A 20,032-nucleotide genomic window follows, 5' to 3' on the forward strand; every position below is an offset into this window, starting at 1 on the left:
CATTTTAGAGATATTGGACTGGATTTAGGAGTCACCAGTCGGTGTCTGGTGAGAGGTAAGATCGTGGGTTTAACTGAGGGACGTACCCCAGCCCTTCACACAGATGACATAAAGGCCACCCATCCTGTGGGAGGGGAATCTGGAGCTGTCTGGAGAGGCTGGTGTTTCTCCAGGGACAGCATGTTCCTGGGGTTGTGCTGGGATGGCAGAGGTCAGAAGGATGGGGTGTGGGGCCTCAAGCAGAGGCCATGTGCAGACCTCCTCTGGGCACTCTCCCGTTCCTCCCCACCCGTCTACAGCAGGAATTCCCACAGAGGGACAGACACGTCCAGGTGTGGCCACACCACGGCTCACTGAAAGGGCATGAAAAGTCAAGCTGTCTGGGTAGCCCTCTCCTCCTAATCCATCCCTGTGTGCAGCTGGCCTTGTTCATGGTCAGCCTGCGCCACTGCCTCATGTGGTGTCCCTCATAATGCGTGGGCCCGTCTCCTCAGGGTCACTGCTCATCCTGTCACGTCCCACCTGGCACTGTAATACGGTGTTTTTCTTCCCCCTGATGCAGGACTGGCCACTTCTCTTTGTAAAACTTAAGCAGTTTCTTCTGGCTGACTCCCAGAATTTCCCAAGGTCCCCCTGGACTGAAGATCCATTTTGTTCGTTCTTCATGTTTGCGTGCAGGCAGCTCACCATAGTTGTGGTGATGCATCAGCACAAGATAACAGCACGAGGAGTTGCAGGGCACTACAGGGAATTAAAGACATTCCTAATTTTGTACTATCCAACAGAGGAATTGTCACGACAGCTATGTTAGAAACATCTTCGTGCCCCGTAGAGAGGGCACAAAGCAAGCAAATGTAGGGCCTGTGGGGAAAGAGAAGCTGGGCCGTTTGTAGAGGAATCTACGGCAATGGTTAAAGAAAAGAACTTGGGAAGGGGAAAGAGGAAAAAGGAAAACCGAAAGTTCAACTCAGGATATGATGAAAGCGGTTTGGAGATACCCGATGAGCAGCATTGAGTCAATGCCTTGAGTGGGACAAAAAACCCACAGCGGAGTGGACCAAAGTTATGTCTGCTTACTTCTGTGGTCATGGGCAACGTGAGTGCTCTCCCCCTCATCATGAAGGGAAGACCCATGGCGGAAAGAAATGCACAGTCTCTCATCCTGGAAGGGACCTTGGGAAGACTCCAGACCAAGACAATCCACAGTCTGTGGAGAAAGGGCAATGAGGATGGGGCTGTTTGCATGCTAGTTAGCGTTACTGTTAGATGTGTACCTCTATAGATACACAGACCGCACGGATCCCGCCAGGAGCTGGTCTCAGACCCTCCATCTCTCTAGAAGCTGGCCTCGGGATTCCCTCATCCCTCCAATTCCCCCATGCACGGACAAGCACACACACACACAAACAAATGGCCCTCTCCAGCACAGAACCACGGAACCCTGGAGGCTGGAAGGCAGCCAGCTTCCACCTTCTCTGTGCTTCCTCTTCAGGCTTGATGTTACTCAGAGCTCTTTTCTCATGCATGCCAGCCTCCTGCCACCTTGGCATGACTTCCTGCATGTTGGCATGGACCATTCTGGATGACGAAGACGTGATCCTTGAGCATCAAAAAGCTCTCTGCAGGACCCACCTGGCCACAGACATCCTCTGATCCAAGGTTATCAAAATCTACCTCCCTAACTCTTATGCCCATCAGTCTTTATCGTATGAAAATGAATTGACTTTCTTAAGATATATATCTAGCTAGCTCCCATTGTGTACTGATTTATCATGCTTGGGTAAGTGAGTTAAAGGAGGTGAGCTCATCACAAGGACCAGAAGAACAGCCCTGCCCTCAAAATAAGGACTTCTCAGAATCATTCAGCTGTCCATGAAGGATAAAAGATACCCCTGGAGAACCGAGATAATGCCAGTATCCTCGTCCCTCTTACACACCTTTGAAACTCTCCCAGTGTCCAGCATCACAGACAAGTAATTAGCGATAGACCAACTCCGGGGACGTCTGGATCAATAGACAAGCCGCGAGAAGGCTGATGGCTGATGGAGCTGCAGAGATATAGCTACTTTGTGCAGTTTTACTGTGATTAGGAATTGGTACTCCGTGTGTGTGTTAGTTAGTCATTAGTCAAATAATAAGGTACCTGAATGCTTGAATGGCATAAGAACCCTGTGTTTAACCGCATTTGAGGTACCCCAATTGAGCTCGGACACCTCATGCACATGACTAAATATTTACACGTGCACCTCTGTGCTTTGTGTCCTAGCCTCTCTGCTCGGTCAGCACGGGCCACTTGCAAATTTTCATAACACAAGTGACTGATTGCCACTGCAGTGGGGCAAGGTCTCTCCCTTCTCCATGCAGTAGATGTGAGGCAGTTTAGAACACAAGACACATCACAGCAGGGTCTCCACTCATGTGTTGCACTCTCAAACTGCTGTTTTTTCTCTTGCCCAACATTTACTCGCCCTCCTCATAATACAGTCAAGGAACAGGCCAAAAAATCTCATGGGGGACCTGTCAGCAGCACCTTGTCATTCATGGAGATCACCTTCACCTTTGTCAAAGGCCCTTGAGGGCTGCAGAGACACCACTGACAAAAACCCTCTTTCTTGCCAGGGCCGCCCTTCCCAGCCCTGTTTCTCTCTGTTCTTGCAGACAGCAGGCTTTGCTCACCGTCAACATCCAATTTCAGCTTTAAGCTTCCAGGTGCCGTCCACTTGACCGTGTCTCTGCCGTGAAGCAAAGCCTTTGCACACAGGAGGTCTTCAATGCTTGGTACCAGGTTTCCTTTAAGAGACGTCCGAGCTTGGCCTGGAGCTACACCTGAGGTGCCACAGCCCAGACGTGCACCAAAACTCTCAGCCAGGGGAAGAGACAAGTTGAGAGAGAGCCTGTGCTTTTTGACTTTGACAGAGGAACTGCCAAGGCGTGGTGGGACAAGGCACACAGCTTGGGGTGCTGCAATGGATGGCTACAGGCTTTTCAGGAGAGACAGGCTGGAAGGATCAGGAGTGGGGTTTCCTGAAAGTGAAGCCGTTAACTGGATGTATGGCGCAACTCCTTGGGGCAGGTGAAGAGTTTGGTGAGCCTTTGTGGGGGAGGGTGAGAGGAGAGGCCAGTAGAAGTGTCCTGTCATGGTGGGAGATAAGGAACCCACAGTCAGGATGAGGAAGAGGATATAGTCTTTCTGAAGGATCCCAGGGAAGCGTCTGGCTGTACGAGCCTGGGTCTCGCTGGGGACTGCCATGATACTGGCAGCTTCTGAAAGAGGAGCACAGCAGCATGTACGGTCCAGGTGGTTTCTGGAGTGTCTTAGGACAACGTCTTAGCACAGCTGCCAGATGGGCCAACAAAAATAATGCCAACCTTGATGTGATACCTGCAATGCAGGAAGAGCTGGTCAGAGACGTGAAGATTGGCTGTCGTGACCCTGACGTAGTGGGGTCCCAGCACTCCAGGGGAGTGAGGAAGCAGAACAGAAGACTGCAGACGCTGGACCTCAGAGGTCCTTTTGCCTTTGGCCTACGCTGAGGAGTTTTCGTGGGGATCCAATGGTCAGGAGCACTGAAGGTGGCGCAAAGCTCTGTACAGCTGGTCTTCAAGGACAGCATCCTCCAAGGAGAACATTGGTCTGTATCAAAACTCAGTTTGAAACCTGAAAGTAAATTCAGGGGAATCATAACGAGATTTCCAACTTCAGGAATTCTTACAGAAGAAAACAAAGATATTAGTTGGACACTGCTGTATTGAGTTAGAGTAGGGAGAGAGAGTTCCGAGATACTCTCTGTCTTTTTTGCCTCAGGCTTCCCCAGCAAGGTCTCTCAGGGCTTTGTGCCTCGAGGCAAGACTCTGGACAAGAACAGCCAATGGCAGATAGGAATGAAATCAGGATCTACTGGAGCAAAGTCAACCACTACCAGTACATGGGAATGGACGGGGTACATCCAGAGGTGCTGGAAAGTAAGAGAATGTCACAGTGAGGCCACTCTCCCTCATCTTGGAAAGGTCCTGGAGACTGGCGGGACTCCCTGACATCTGGCAAAAAGTAAATGCTGCATGCATCTTTCAAAAGGGTCCAGAGAAGGAGGTGGGGAGCTAAAGGCTGCTTAGCTTCCCTTTAGATGAGGAACATGTCCCAAAGCATGTTCTCTCGCACTGCATTTCTGGGTGCCTGAAGGAGACGGTGCCTGGATGAACTCAGGGAACATGTACACCGGTTACGGTTTGGCACTTGGAGGGCCATGGTGTTATGCCATTGTACGCCCCATAAAGATTTGGCCACCTCAAAAAAAGGGACGATAGGAGGGAAGTGCTAGCAGGTGGGACCATTGCTTGACTGCAAAGAGATAAAGGCAGGATCTATCCAACGTATCCAACCTTCATTGCGCCCAGCCTCTTTTAGATAGGAGATATAGATGTGAAATGTATTAAAATAAACATGTCCTTGGAACACAGTCTGGGATCTGTGCTTGACAGGAAAATGTGTTTTCTATTGGTCTAAGGCCATCCAGAATGGAAAGTGAACTTCAGGGCAGGGAATGGGGACGTGACATACAGCTGAGGCATGTCTTCTCTGTATTGAACTCTGCCTGCCTTTGATTTCCTTTGTTGGCCATTAGGAAACACCGTTCTGTGTCAGCTCGTTTTCAAGGTAAAGCGGGTGGGAACCGGTGCCAAGGAGTGGAAACACGCAGCTACGGACTGGAGTGGAGAAAGCTCAGGTTTGAACAGGCTGCTGTAAGTCCTGGTTGCCAGATGAGAGACATGGTGAGATTGAGACAAAGCCTGTCCATGGAGTGCTTGCAATAAAGGGTCTTGCCTTAAAGGGTCTTGGGACTCCATTAGCAGAAATTCAGGATCAATATGAACTGGAGATTGCTGGCATCATTTCATGTGTAAGAAGAAAAAGTAAAGAACAAATATAAGAAGGAAGCAATCCTTTCTTATGGTTGTTTAGTATTGAAATGTATTCATCTGAGAACTCTCTAATTAAGCACAGAAGAACTGAGGAATCCAGGAAGTCTATGCACAGACACTTGGCTGGTTATGGCATTTGGTATGTAAACGAGTCCTCTCCGGCCAAGATCCTGTAGACCCTCAAACACTGGGCAAGCCTCTAGAGAAGTAAAACTCAGCAGCAAAACCCCAAGACGGTGAGGGTGTTACCAGGCCCCACTGATGCCCATCACTGGAGACACCATGGAGGGAATGACCGGACAAGATTCCTGTCCCTGGTGTCCGGTGAAGCAGAAAGTCAGACGCACTGGTTATAGGTGGAAAATCAAATGTGGAGGTGGCTCTGAAAACCTTTGATGCATTTCATCAGTGGGGACAGCCACGCCCTGTCCCCTGTCCCTTGGGGATTTGCCAGAGCCTGTGAGACTCCAACAGTTCACCCACCTTCTTCCAAAGCCCTGATAATGTTCCCCTCGCACAGAAGATGTCTTAGCCCCCCGACTTGCTTGAACCTTCTGGTGGAAGTTCCAATATGAACTGGTGCCAAAGGCAGCCAAGTGGTGTGCTACATCTGACATTGCCAATGCATTCTTCTTTTTCAGTCCCTTTGGCAGCAGGGTGCAGGCCACAGTTTGCTTTCACGTGGTGTCCAATGCACCTGGAATGCCCCCAGGGACAGGACAAGAGGTACTTGAACATAAGAAGTTCCATCTAAACATGAGGAGGAACTTCTTGACTTTGAGGTTGGCAGAGCACTGGAACAGGCTGCCCGGAGACGTGGTGGACTCTCCTTCTCTGGAGACATTCAAAACCCGCCTGGACGCATTCCTGTGCAACGTGCTCTAGATGAACCTGCTCTGGCAGGGGGGTTGAACTACGTGATCTCCAGAGGTCCCTTCCAACCCCTACCATTCTGTGATTCTGTAATCGACTGTCCTACGGTTTGCCATGGACTAATCCAAACTGCACTGGAACATCCTGATACCCCTGAACATCTACAATACATCGATGATCTCATCATGTGGGGCAACAAGGCAGAAGTGTGTGAGAAGGGAAAAAGAGCAATTGAGATTCTTCTGAAAGCTGGTTTTGCCATAAAAGAAGCAAGGTCAAGGGACTTGCAGAGAAGATTCAGTTCTTCGGAATGAAATGGCAGGATGGATGCCGTCATGTCCCTATGGATGCGGTAAACAAGATTGCAACTATGTCTCCACCAGCTAAGAAGAAGGAAGCACAAGCTTTCTTAGGCCTTGTGGGATGCTGGAGAATGCATATTCCAGGTTGTAATCAGCTTGTGAGCCCTCTCTATGGAGTAACCTGAAAGAAGATCTATTCTGAGTGCGGCCTTGAGCAACAACAACCCTTTGAGCAGATCAAACAGGAGATAGCTCGTGTGGTAGCTCTTGGGTCTGTCCAGACAGGACCAGCCGTGCGTAATGGTCTCTACAGTGCAGCTGGGGCACGTGGTCTCACCTGGAGCCTCTGGCAGAAATCATCGGGAGAAACCTGAGGTCAACCTCTAGGCTTTGGAGATGAGGGTATTGAGGATTGAAGCCCTCAACACCCCAACCGAAAAAGAGATCCTGACAGCGTATGAGGGGGTTTGAGCCACTTCAGAAGTTGTTGATGGGCAAGCACGGCTCCTCCTGGCACAGCAGTTGCCTGTGCTACACTGGATATCCCCTCCACACATCACACGACTGACGCTACATGGACTAAATGGGTAGTGCTGATCACACAGTGAGCTCGACCAGGGAAACCAAACCTCCAGCAATCCTTGAAGAGATTACGGACTGTCCAGAGGGCATAGATTTTGGAGCATCTCATGAGGAGGTGGCTCATGCCCAGGTGGCACCCTCATACAATGAGTTGTCATCTACTGATGAAAGGTGTTATGCTCCGTTCACTGAAGATCCTGTTGTGTTGTAGGAAACCTACCTGTAGGACGCTGTGCTGTGGAGTCCCACACGAAAAGTTGCTGAAGCCACGGAAGGAGAAAGGGTGTCAAGGCAGTTTGCAGAAGTGAAAGCCATCCAACTGGCCCTAGAGACTGCTGAAGAAGAAGAGTGGCCAGTACTCTCTACTCTGGGGGTGACCAGAGCAAAATTAGGGGCAGAGGGGAGGCCATCAAGACTGCCTTGCAACCGTCAGCTCCAGGTGAGCTTTGCCTTTCCTAAAAACATTCTTGTGCAACACAGACAATAAATGCCAAGTACTTTTCTGTAACCCGTCCTTACTTTCACCTCCTGGACACCTGCTTTGTGGCCCACACCAGTGCCCTCTCCATACACAGCCCCAGCCCCACGCTCGGTCCCACTGTGCAGGAGCCCCGTGGGATGCATCGGTTCAGGGGTGGGGAGAGATCACCAGGGCAAAATGCCCTGAGAGCCCTCAGTGCTCAGTCCATGTCTGCCCTCCTGCACTGACAGCACACTCAGTGCCTGACCGCTTCCTAGCCCCAGCCGTGTCCCACACGGAGGGTCGCAGACAGTCCTGCTGTGGGGTCAACCAAGGTCTGGGCAAGTAGAGAGACTGGGCACGGTGGGGTGTTCCCCCGACAAAGGCGCTGAGACCAGCAAACCTCACCCATTACCTGGGGCGAGTGGCAGGTGCTGGCAATGGCCTATGGGACATGCTGGGGTGATGAATGTCCCGGACACCTTCCTGGTCTGTTCATGCCACCAAGGGCACACAGCAGCCTCCTTTCTCCTGCACCTACGTGTCTCCGCTCCCTTCATGGACACCTGGCTCTGCACTGCACACCCACGGGAGCGTGTCCTCACCCTGCATGGTCACACCGCCCAGCTAATGCTCTTTGGTTTTTTTCTCTCCTGGTCACTTTGCAGTCCAGGCCAGCTCTCCTCACCTCCCTCGCCCTCACCCAGCTGAACCCAGACCAGCAGAGCAGCCCATTCTGGGCTGTCCCCATGGCAGAGCCCACCACAGGGTGAAGCAACACTTGGGGAGCTCACCCCACAGCCCCTCTACAGGGCTCAGCAGCTGCTGGGGGGCAGAGAGGGGTCTCTGCTTCCCCATGAGCCCCTGGGCTGGAGGCTGAACACAGCAGGAGGAAAAGGAGGTTAGGGAAACTTCATGATCCCTGGTCTCAAGTCCAGGAGATCCCCACCACAGAGTGCCTGAGCTCCCCCAGTTCCAGCCCCTCTCCCCAGGCCAGATCAAGCAACCTGGCCCAGCGACAGAGCAGCCTGCCCCAGGCGTGTGCCTGCAGAAAGAGTTTCTCTTTCTCACGGATTCCTCCCTGCAGGCAAACAAATGCTCCCTTGCTCTTCTCCAGAGACACCCCTTCTCCCCAGAGAGCCTTTCCCCAGGTGAGTGTGTCTCTGCTGGCCTGGCTGGCCGTTCATGGTTGCCTCCTCATGCGCCCTGCAGGGCCCCGAGCTGGCGGTGCTGCTCTGTAGAGGGAGGGGGCTGCGGTGCCCTGTGGCCATGGAGTGACCCTGCACTGGCCGGGCTGGTCATAGTGCCGAGCAGCCCCAGCCGTACGATGTTCACGCTTGCTGAGCCCTTTTGCATCTTCCTTCATGGCTCAATAGCCAAGGATGGGGCTGGGCAGGATTCAACCCAACCAACTCAAAATTTTTAACCCAAAAAATCCAACCCAAAAAACCCCAAATCCAACCCAAAATCTAACTGAAAAAAAAACCCAAATCCACCCCAAAAAATCCAAGCCCAAAAAATCCAAGCCCAAAAAATCCAACCCCAAACATCCAACCCAAAAAAATCCAAAATCCAGTCCAAAATCCAACACAACAAAACAAAATCCACCCCAACATCCAACCCAACCCACCCAAAATCCCAGGGGTCAAGGCCAGCTTGGACGGGGTAGAGGAACCTGACCTGCTTGAAGATGTCCCTGCCGATGGCAGCCCCACCACTGCGGGCAGCACATCAGCGGTTGCCATGCCACCACCGCCAGACACTCAGCACTGGCCCTGCCGCCCTCATGTCACAATGGCTGCCTGACACGCACACACAGAGGTAAAAATCCAAACCCAATAATCCAATCCAAAATCCAACCCAAAAATTTGAACCCAAAAAAGTCTAAAACCCGAACCCAAAAAAACCCAACCCCAAAAAACCCAGCCTGAAATTCAACACAGTATCACAGAATCGTCATGGTTGGAAAGGACCTTTAAGATCATCAAGTCCAACCAAACAACCTACAGTCTCTGCCACTAGCGCATGCCCTGAAGTGCCACATCTAGATGTTTCTTAAATACCTCTAGGGATGGTGACTCGACCCCCTCCCTGGGCAGGCTGTTCCAGTGCCTGACCACTCTTCCAGTAAAGTCATTCTTCCTAATATCTAACCTAAACCTCCCCTGCCGCAACTTCATACCATTTCCTCTGCTCCTGTCATTATTCCTCCTCTCCCCTGGGAGAAGAGGCCAACACCCACCTCTCTCCACCCTCCTTTCAGGGAGTTGTAGAGGGCAATGAGGTCTCCCCTCAGTCTCTTCTTCTCCAAGCTAAACATGCCCAGCTCCCTCAGCCTCTCCTCAGATGCCCTGGTCTCCAGACCCCTCACCAGCCTGGTCGCTCTCCTCTGGACACGCTCCAGCACCTCAATGTCCCTCTTGTACAGAGGGGCCCAGAACTGGACACAGCACTCGAGGTGAGGCCTCACCAGTGCCCAGTACACAGGCACCATCGCTTCCCTGCTCCTGCTGGCCACGCTATTCCTGATACAAGCCAGAATGCTGTTGGCCCTCTTGGCCACCTGGGCACACTGCTGGCTCATGTGAAGCTGGCCGTCCACCAGCACCCGCAGGTCCTTTTCTGCCGGGCAGCTTTCCAGCCACTCTGCCCCAAGCCTGTAGCGTTGCTGTGGGTTGTTGTGACCAAAATGCAGGACCCGGCACTTGGCCTTATTAAACCTCACACAGTTGGCCTTGGCCCATCGATCCAGCCTGTCCAGGTCCCGCTGGAGAGCCTTCCTACCCTCAAGCAGATCAACACTCCCACCTAGTTTGGTGTCGTCTGCAAACTTACTGAGGGTGCACTCAATCCCCTCATCCACATCATCGATAAAGATATGAAACAAAACTGGCCCCAAAACTGAGCCCTGAGGGACACCACTGGTGACCGGCTGCCAAGAGGATTTCACCCCATTAATCCCAACTCTCTGGGCACGGCCATCCAGCCAGTTTTTAACCCAGCGAAGAGTACACTTGTCTATGCCAGGATTCGCCAGCTTCTCCAGGAGAATGCTGTGCGGGACGGTGTCAAAGGCCTTACCAAAGCCCAGATAGACAACGTCCACAGCCTTCCCCGCATCCAGAAGGCGGGTGACATGGTCATAGAAAGAGATCAGGTTGGTTAAGCAGGACCTCCCCTTCCTAAACCCCTGCTGGCTGGCCCCGATCCCTTGGCTGCCCTGCACTTGCCGTGAGAGCTCACTCATGATTATCCTCTCCATGATCTTTCCTGGTACCGAGGTCAGGCTGACAGGCCTGTAGTTCCCCGGATCCTCCTTCCAACCCTTCTTGCAGATGGGCAACACATTAGCCACCCTCCAGTTATCTGGCACCTCCCTTGTTGACCAGGATTGTTGATAAATGATGGAGAGAGGTTTGGTGAGCTCTCCCGCCAGCTCCCTGAGTACTCTTGGGTGAATCCCATCCGGCCCCATAGACTTATGTGTGTCTAGGTGCAGAAGCAGACCATTGACTACTTCCTCCTGGATTATGGGTGGGTTGTTCTGCTCTCCACCCTTATCTTCCAGCTCAGGAGGCTGAACACCATGGGGTGTTTTTTGTTGTCCTTAATATTAGTGGCCAAGTTGAGCTCCAGCTGGGCTTTTGCCTTCCTAATTTTCTCTCTGTATAACCTAAGGAGATCTCTGTACTCCTCCTGAGTTGCCTGTCTCTTCTTCCAAAAGGGGTAAACCCTCCTTTTATTCCTAAGTCCCATGCGAAGTTCCTTATTCATCCAGACTGGCCATTTTCCCTGCCCTTTAGACTTGCGACACTTGGGGACAGCCTGCTCCTGGGCCTGTAAGATTTCCTTCTTGAAGAGCGTCCAGCCTTCCTGGACCGCATTGCCCTTCAGGACTGTCTCCCAAGGGACTCTCTCAACCAGTGTCCTGAACAAGTCAAAGTCCGCCCTCCAGAAGTCCAAGGTGGAGGTTTCACTAACCCCCCTCCTTACATTGCTACGTATTGAAAACTTGACCATTTCATGATCACTAAACCCAAGACAACCTCCGACCACCACATCTCCCACTAGTCCTTCTCTGTTTGCGAGCAGTAGGTCTAGCAAGGCACCTCCCCTGGTAGGCTCACCTACCAGTTGTGTCAGGAAGTTCTCTTCCACGCACTCGAGGAACCTCCTAGCCTGCCTGCTCTCTGCTGTGTTATATTTCCAGCAGATACCTGGCACGTTGAAGTCCCCGACCAGAACAAGAGCTGGCGATTGCGGGACATCAGCCAGCCGCTTATAGAATACCTCATCCGTCTCCTCATCCTGGTTGGGTGGTCTATAGCATACTCCCAGCACAAGATCTCCCTTATTTGCCTTCCCCTTCATCCTTACCCATAAACACTCGACTTTATCATCACTGGAATCTAGCTCTATACAATCAAAACATTCCCTGGTGTACAGAGCCACACCCCCGCCTCTCCTTCCTTGCCAATCCCTTCTGAAGAGCTTATAGCCATTCATCGCAGCATTCCAGTCGTGACAGTCATCCCACCACGTTTCCGTGATGGCGACTACATCATAGCTGTCCTGCTGCACAATGGCTTAGCTCATCCCGTTTGTTGCCCATGCTGCGTGCATTCGTGTAGATGCACTTCCGCTGGACTACCAGTTTCACCCCCATCCTTGGCCCTTTATCCCTAGGCTCATTACTAGTGGGCCTGGTATTATCCCCTTCCCCCTTCGATACGAGTTTAAAGCCCTGTCCATGAGCCTTGCTAACTCTTGGCCTAGTCCCTTTTGCCCCTTTTGGGATAGGGTTTTCCCATTCTTAGCGAGCAAGCCCGGTGTCCTGTAGATTAAACTATGATCACTGAACCCAAAACCTTACTCGTAGCACCAGTTTTGGAGCCAGGTGTTGATCTGTCTGATTTTCTTGTTTACACATTCATCAGTCCCCAAAACTGGAAGGGCAGAGGAGAACGCAATTTGTACTCCTGAACCCTTGACAAGCCATCCCAAGGCCCTGAAATCTTTCTTTATTGCCCTCAGACAAGATAAATGCCTTGTCTTGGTGGCCACGTGCCCCCTAATGCAGCCCTGTGTGCAGCTAGTCCAGTTCACGGTCCGCATGTACCACTGGCTAAAGTTGCATCCCTCGTAATGCCCAGGCCCTTCTCCTCGGGGTCAGTCCTTGGCCAGTCAGGCCGCAGCATGCCCTCATCTCTGGGGTGATCCTGCCCCCAGGAAAGGTCTGACCACTTCTCCTTGTAAAACTGTGTGAGTTTTCCATTTGCTGAATCCCAGAGTTTATCAGGGTCCCCCAGGAATGAAGCTCCATTGGGCCAGTCGTTCATGTGTGCCTGCAGATGGCTCTCCCTGACATGTGCTGCCTCTGACAAGATAACAGCATGAGGAATCGCAGGACACTACAGATAATCAAAGGAGGCACTTGATCAATGCCATTGTTCACCAAGGTACACATTCCCATGGTGAGAAGCTCGGAAACACCAAATGAAAGTACAAAGGAAGCCAAACTAGGATCATGGAGGAAAGGGTAAATAGAGGTGGGCTATTTGCCCATGGGAGGATACAAGGATGGTCAAAGGGAGGAACCTGTGAGTGGGAAAAGAGGGAAAAAGAAATGGTGAAGCAATGGAAAAGATCAGGGCTGTTTGTGGGGACCTGCCAAGCAGCCCTGCATCTGAGCAACTATGCCCAGAGTGGGAGAAGAAAGTCTGACCAGACTTTCTGATTGACTTCCGAGGTCACCAGGAACCTGACTGATTTCCCTCCCCTCATGAAGGAAAGATCCATGGTGGAGTGAAATGCAGAATCGTTCATGCTGGAAGGAAGCAGAGGAGATCTCTAGGCCACCCTCCTGCTCACAGCAGGGTCAGCTATGGGGTCAGACCAGGTTGCTCAGGGCTTCCTTCATTTTGGGCTTGAAAAGCTCTGGGCTTGCAAAGCTCCAAGGATGGAGATGACACAAGCCCTCTGGGAACTCTCCTCCAGTGTTTGCCTGTCTTGGCAGGGAGGATGTTTTGCTCATTTGTGTCAGCTGATGCCATTGGCCATCATCCTCCCATCACGCACAATACTGAAGAGCCCGTCTGCATTTTCTTGATGCTAGCCAAGAAGATGTGGAAAGGCTGATATTAGGTCTCCCCAAAGCCTTCTCTTCTCCAGGCTTTGCACCTCTGCAGCAAGGTGGCCAATGGCTTTCTGGGCTGCACTAGGAAGAGCACTGCCAGCAGGTCGGTGGAGGTGATCCTTCCTCTCTACTCAGCCCTGCTACAATTTGTCTTGCCCATTTCCCTCAGTGTTTGCTACCCTACTACCTTCACTTAGAGGTGGTGGTAGGGCTTCAGGTTAGTGGCTGTAAATAGGTAAAGGCCTCTCATGAATGTTTTCACAGCCAGTGTCACAGAAGTCTAAACATCCTCTGAACAGACCTTACCTCTTCAAACCTTCCAACCCCTACTGTTCTGCGATGCTGATTCTTTGATTCCATTGTCATTGCCCAGAGGGGCTACCACAGATGTAGACTGCCCCAGGGCAGGTATTTATATTTAGGCCAATCAATGATGTTGTTGCTTTAATGTTTTTTTGTTGTGGTATACGCTGCTGTTGTTAGGGAAATCACACAAACACTTGAAGGACAACGGAAGGGCTACCACCTTAGTGGCCCTCCAGTGAGCTGGCTCCTGTTTGCCATTGGCTCACTGTCACTGGGCAGGGTGTGGTGTAAAAGGTGCTGAGCAGAGCAGGACAATCACTTCTCCTGGCTGTGCTCCTGCTCATACAGCCTCAGATGCTGTTGGCGGCCTTTGCTGCTGGCTCTTGTTTGGCCTGATAAAACTCAAGGAGCCCCTGGGCCATTTCCACAGAGCTGCTGCCCAGCCACGCAAAATGATCCAAAACGGATCAGAGCAGCCCTGCTCTGACATCAGCCTGGTCTCTCAACATCCTTGGATTCATCCTGTCTGGTCCAATGGACTACCAAAGGTTGACCTTACCTATGGAGCCCCTGACTTGATCTGCATCCACTGCTGGATTTCGCATGGGGTTCTGCCTCTTCGGCACACGGAACTGGGAGACCTTGCTGGTGAAGACGCAGGCCAAGAGTACCTCGTACCTATCTACACCTACTCTCTGCAAATTCAGCCATGACCACACATTATCTTTGTTTATTCTTTAGCTGTTCCTGAAGGAGTAACTGCTCATTGTTGTGCCCTTCAAATCCCTTGCAAGTGTCAACTCTACGGGAGCTTTGGCTTTTCTAAAACCAACCATATTCCTCAATTCCTCCTTTGTTTTCATCCTTGCATCCACCTCTTCATGCTTCTTTTATTCTATGGAGCTTCCCCATGAGTGTCTGGTTTCCCCCAGCTCTTCTTATAACAGCTCTGCCTGTTGTCCTGACTATGGGTATGACCACACTCTCGTACTTGAAAGACGCTGTCCTTGCAGACCACTGTACTGCAGACCCTCTGCTGCCCTTCTGTGCTGCTCACATGGGCTCTGCCCAAAAAAGTCAGAAGACTAGGCCAAAGTCTGCTCCTCTGAGGTCTGTCATCTGCATTTTCTTCTATTCTCCTCCTCCTTGGGAGGTGAGACCCCACTATTTCATGGTCACAACACCCAAGGCTAGCACTGTTTTTTTCATGTAAAAACAACATTTCCACTAGTTGAAAATGTCCATTGTGTTGACATCCTTTGATTCAGGCAGACTGTGATAATTATTGGCATGCCCAAAACTGGGCAGAGAAGGTCCTCACGAAGTTCAGCAAAGGGAAAAGCAAGTCCTGGACCCAGGGAGAGATAGTCCCCTGCACCAGTACAGGCTGGGGGCTGAGTGACTGAGAGCTTCTCAACACTTTGGCATAGAAGGACCTTTGTGTTCTGAGAGACAAGCAGCTGACTGAGAGCCAGCAGTGTCCCCTTGCAGCAAAGCAGGCCAACAGCCTCCTGGGTGCGTTAGGGAGAGCGGTGCCAGCAGGTCGCGGGAAGCGATCCTTCCTCTCTACTCAACACTGGTGACGCACTTCTGTGGTGGTCAATAATTTTCATTTACTTCCTTAACTGTTCCTCAACTTCATTAACTGTTCTGTAACTCCCCATCCTTGTGCCCTTGAAGTCCAGGGGAGCTCTGACTTTTCTAAAACCTCCCTTATTTCTCAATTCCTCCTTTCTTTTAATCCTTCCTCAGCCTCTCATATGCTTCCTTTTCCTATGGAGCTTCCCCATGGGGAGACCCCACTGTTTCCCAGGTGAGACCCCACTATTTCATGGTCACGACAGCCAAGGTTGACACTGGTTTTCACATCCATGTCCAGCTCTTCCTTCTTTGAGAGTGCAAAATTCAGATGGGCATCAGCATTGTAGACCACCCTGGCAGCTGGGCCTTGACCAAGACCTTCCAGAAACATCCAGGACTGTTTGCATGCTGCTGTGGTCCCCCTCCACTGAAAGCCAGGACTATTAAAGTCTACAAGGGGACTTCAGTAGGTTCTTTGTCTCCCACCACAATGTCACCCTTATTAGTCTCTCCTCCGACACTCTCCCACCAGGGCTCACCCACCCAACATGTTCATCCCAGAGAAAAGCTCCACACATCTCAGCAGCTCCTTCACACAGAGGACACACCCCGCCTGATTCTTCTGGCCTCCTGATAATCCTGAAACCACCCATCACAGCAGCCCAGGTGTGTGAGCTGTCCCAACACCCCTCAGCTGTTCTTCCCTCCAAGTGGAAGGAAGAGGTTGCACACACAGCTCCAGCTCCTCCTCTCTGTGCCCCAGGCTGAAGGCATCAGGGGCATGTCTGGGCTGCAGCACCTCAGCTGTGGCACATTTGGGCTCATAGCAAAATTACTACAAAAAAAACAGCTTCCATTTGGGCATACCTGAATGGAGGCAAGAGGAATCCCACCTCCTGGTGATCTGTGGTATTTGTGGGATGGAGGTAACTACCTTTAAACCCCAAAGACTCCAAACTCATTGTCTGAGCTGAATCTCTTCCCTCCGAACAGGTAAAGGAGATTCCTCCCTAATATTGTCTGGGTGTCCTGTCAGTTAATAAAACAACAAAGTTTTCTTAGACCTCCATCTCTCTGATTGAGAAATGACAGTGCTGGAAAGAAGTGTCTCTGCCCAGCTGAGGGAGGGAACATCAGTGGTGACTTCATCCTGTTTCCCAGCAGGTTCCCCTGGAGCCCCAGGGACAGCTGGAGGGAGCCCCGAGGGGGCAGAGAAAGGGCTGCCTTGGGCTGGTCCTCTGCTGCTGAGCTGGGCTGGGCTCCTGGCATGGAGGGAGCTGATGGCAAGCGGGCAGCGCTGCAGAGAGACAGCTCTGCCCAGGAGCAGCTCCTCTGCCAAGCGCAGCAGGGCTGAGGGCACTGCCTGCAGGCACCCGAGAGGAGCCAGGCACAGAGAGGATAAAGGCAGCTGGGAGTGGGAGGAGAGCTCTGAGCTCGTTCTCTCCTGGCTTCTCTGGTGTGGAGAAGGAGGCCGTGCTTCCGAGCAGGGATGCCCTGCTGCACCATGGCAGCGACAGTGAAGGAGGGCTGCCTTCTGCGAGGGACTGTGGCAGGGTTTTGAAGACAGGTGGGTGTGCAGGCAGGGGTGCCCAGGGCTGTCCTTGAGAGCAGGGTCCCTGCAGCCCAGGGCTCTGTGTGCCGGGGCAGGGACTCTGCTGCTTGCCAGGGTCAGCTCTCAGCCTGCCCAAGGAGTTCCCCCCCGAGCGTCTGTGGGGAGAAGCTGTGGGGAAAAGGAGAGACTCCCCTCAGGGCAGGGTCCTTTGGCTCTTTTTCGAGTGTGTGCTGTGTGGGTCAGGGCTGCCCACAGCTGCAGATCTCCCCCAGAGCACTGGCAGAGGCAGCATTTCCAGAGGAAAGACAAGGCAGGGGCTGCCTGGAAGATGAAGACATTGCAGGGTCTGTGCTCTCAGCTGTCTCCTGAGGGAAAGGAGCTGTCACTGGTCCACTGAGGGATCAGCAGATCTGCCAGAAAGCTCACAAAGTGCCTTCAGCCCCTCCTCTCCCTACACACAGCACCAGCAGCACCTTTGCTTCCAGCATCAGGCTTTCTCTCCTCTCCTCCTGAGGAGCCACAAAGAGGGAGATGGCCCTGGGCAGTGCCCTGCTGCCAGGAGGGGTCTGCAGGGCAGAGCTGAGCCCCCAGCGGGTGGGATGGGCTGTGGGAGCAGGGACAGGGAGGAGACGTGGGCACAGAGCAGCAGCTCCTGGCAGGGGCAGCTCCAGGCAGCAGAGACATGGGCAAGGGCTGGGGGAAACTGCCAACACGCACTGGGGAGGGGGGGCTCAGGCATCTCTCTGTTGGTCCTTCACTGGAGATGTCTTCTGGGTGTTCTCTGCTGGGCAATGAGCTGACTCTCCCCTCAGAACACCTCGTCTCCGGGACCCCAGACTCTCTGCTTTGCCTGTCCTGCTGGGCTTGCCAGCTGCCCCCAGAAAGGCAGAGCTCTCCTGTGGGATCCTAGGGAGGGCTGAGCCTTTCCCTGGGGGTCGGCACTGTCCTCGCAGAGTCCTTTGATTGTCTCTGTGAGGGGTTGTGTCCTGCTCTCTCCATCACAGCTCTAACTCTGGTTTGGGAAAGAGAAGAATTTGTATATTTGTCCGTTCAAACAGTGCTCCGCTGTTCCCATATGAGTTCAGTTATTTGTTTGGGTTTGTTTTTTAAGAGGAATTTGTGTCTGAAGTCATCTTCAAGGCAGCACAAGCAGAAGCGCAGGGCAGATGGAAAAAAGACTGATGGACACTGCAGCTCTCCTGGCTTTGCACTAAACCACAGAGAACAGAGCCTTGTGTCCTGTCCTGTCTTAAGACTCCACATTTTCCACATTTTCAGTCATAAAAATGAGGATTTCTTCCCCTGAAAAGAACAGTTACCAGACGTGATGGTAGAAAATCAAAAACACACAGAAAAGGAGACTGTCTTTGCTATAAGGCGTCTGTCCTAATTTTTTTCTGTTTTTTTCCTCCTTTGGACAAGGCCCCCATGCTAAGAAAGAGCAGATGTCCAACAGCAGCTCCATCACCCGGTTCCTCCTCCTGGCATTCGCAGACACACGGGAGCTGCAGCTCTTGCACTTCGGGCTCTTCCTGGGCATCTACCTGGCTGCCCTCCTGGCCAACGGCCTCATCATCACCACCATCGCCTGTGACCACCGCCTCCACACCCCCATGTACTTCTTCCTCCTCAACCTCTCTGTTCTGGACCTGGGCTCCATCTCTACTACTCTTCCCAAATCCATGGCCAATTCCCTCTGGGACACCAGGGCCATCTCCTACTTGGGATGTGCTGCACAGGTTTTTTCTTTCTTATTCAGTGCTGCAGCAGAGTTTTCCCTTCTCACCGTCATGGCCTATGACCGCTACGTTGCCATCTGCAAACCCCTGCACTACGGGACCCTCCTGGGCAGCAGAGCTTGTGTCCACATGGCAGCAGCTGCCTGGGGCAGTGGGTTTCTCCATGCTCTCCTGCACACGGCCAATACATTTTCCCTGCCCCTCTGCCAGGGCAATGCCCTGGACCAGTTCTTCTGTGAAATCCCCCAGATCCTCAAGCTCTCCTGCACAGACTACTATTTCAGGGAAGTTGGACTTGTTGTGGTTAGTGTCTCTTTAGGCTTTGTTTGCTTTCTTTTCATCGTGCTGTCCTATGTGCAGATCTTCAGGGCTGTGCTGAGGATCCCCTCTGAGCAGGGACAGCACAAAGCCTTTTCCACGTGCCTCCCTCACCTGGCCGTGGCCTCCCTGCTTGTCAGCACTGCCGTGTTTGCCTACCTGAAGCCCCCCTCCCTCTCTTCCCATGTTCTAGACCTGGTGATGGCTGTGCTGTACTCAGTGGTGCCTCCAGCCGTGAACCCCCTCATCTACAGCATGAGGAACCAGGAGCTCAAGGATGCCCTGTGGAAACTGATGACCAGATGATTTTCAGAAGCAATAAACTTCTTCGGTCTTGTTTTGGAAACCACTCAGAATGTAACTTGTTACAGGGGAAGCCCATCTTCTGTAGCTTTTGTTAGTTTTGGTTTGAGTTTGTGATTTTGGCATTGGTTTTCTTTGTATAATGCTGTCCACAAAGAAGTGTCATCATTTTTGCTGTTTCTAATTATGCATCTCTTAATTTGTGAATCCCACAGACATTGTAAAAGAGGACCAGTGCTCTCTGTCTCTTTAAACAAAAGAAAGAATCTTCTAGCGACTTGTTTGCCCCAGATCCTTCCTTTGGGACCTGCTCTGGAGCTGCAGGGCTGTGCCTGTGAGCAGAAGTGGAGGGGAAAGGGTCTCAGCACAGCAGCACTGTCAGGGAGCACCAGCCTTGCTCTTTTCAGACTTATTCTCTTTCTGTTTCCACACTCTCCTGCTGAGCGCAGGTGTTGCTGTAAGGACCGAGTGCTCTGGCAGCTCATACTCCTGCTGTGTGCTGTCCTGTCCCCACAGGCAGGGACAGGCACTGGGCGCTTCTCCGGCAGAGCTGGCCTCTCCAACAGCTCCTCCGTCACACCGTGGCATTGCCGCAGGGCGGTGCCTGAAGGCTCAGGCCTTCTTCCAAAGTTGCTGTCAAGGAAATGCCCAGGAAAGTGCCCCACAATCGAAAACACCTGTGTGCAGCTTAACTGTGTGAGTGTGCAGGCTGGGGACAAGCAGCAGCTCCCTCGCCCAGCCAGGGCTCCTGGGAAAGGCATGAAGGACCAGCAGAGCAGGTTCTTCTCTGTCCCTGGCTGTGATGGACACTAGGGGTAAGATGCCCTAGGGTCATGCTTACAACTTATCCACTAACAACCACCACTGGCCTCTCGCCCCAGCTTGGGGAGGTCGGTTGGTCTTCTGAAGAAGTCCATGTTTGTATTGTAGGAACCAGATGCAAGCATGCACGTCGTGTGC

The 20,032-nt window shown here is 52.2% G+C and overlaps 1 protein-coding gene across 1 annotated transcript; it reads left to right on the forward strand.

The window, feature by feature from the left end:
• The first annotated feature begins 18,157 nt into the window (after positions 1–18,157).
• Positions 18,158–19,075, forward strand: LOC141737335 (olfactory receptor 14J1-like). Its single transcript, XM_074572018.1, has one exon. It carries the CDS (start codon positions 18,158–18,160, stop codon positions 19,073–19,075), a length of 918 nt encoding a protein of 305 aa, XP_074428119.1.
• The last annotated feature ends 957 nt before the right edge of the window (positions 19,076–20,032 follow it).

This window comes from Larus michahellis, unplaced genomic scaffold (assembly GCF_964199755.1).
Source record: "Larus michahellis unplaced genomic scaffold, bLarMic1.1 SCAFFOLD_34, whole genome shotgun sequence".
Classification (NCBI taxonomy): domain Eukaryota; kingdom Metazoa; phylum Chordata; class Aves; order Charadriiformes; family Laridae; genus Larus; species Larus michahellis.

Bases quoted from the DNA above. Each gene is read 5' to 3' on its own strand.
- LOC141737335 (XM_074572018.1), top strand. From the start codon at position 18,158: ATGTCCAACAGCAGCTCCATCACCCGGTTCCTCCTCCTGGCATTCGCA.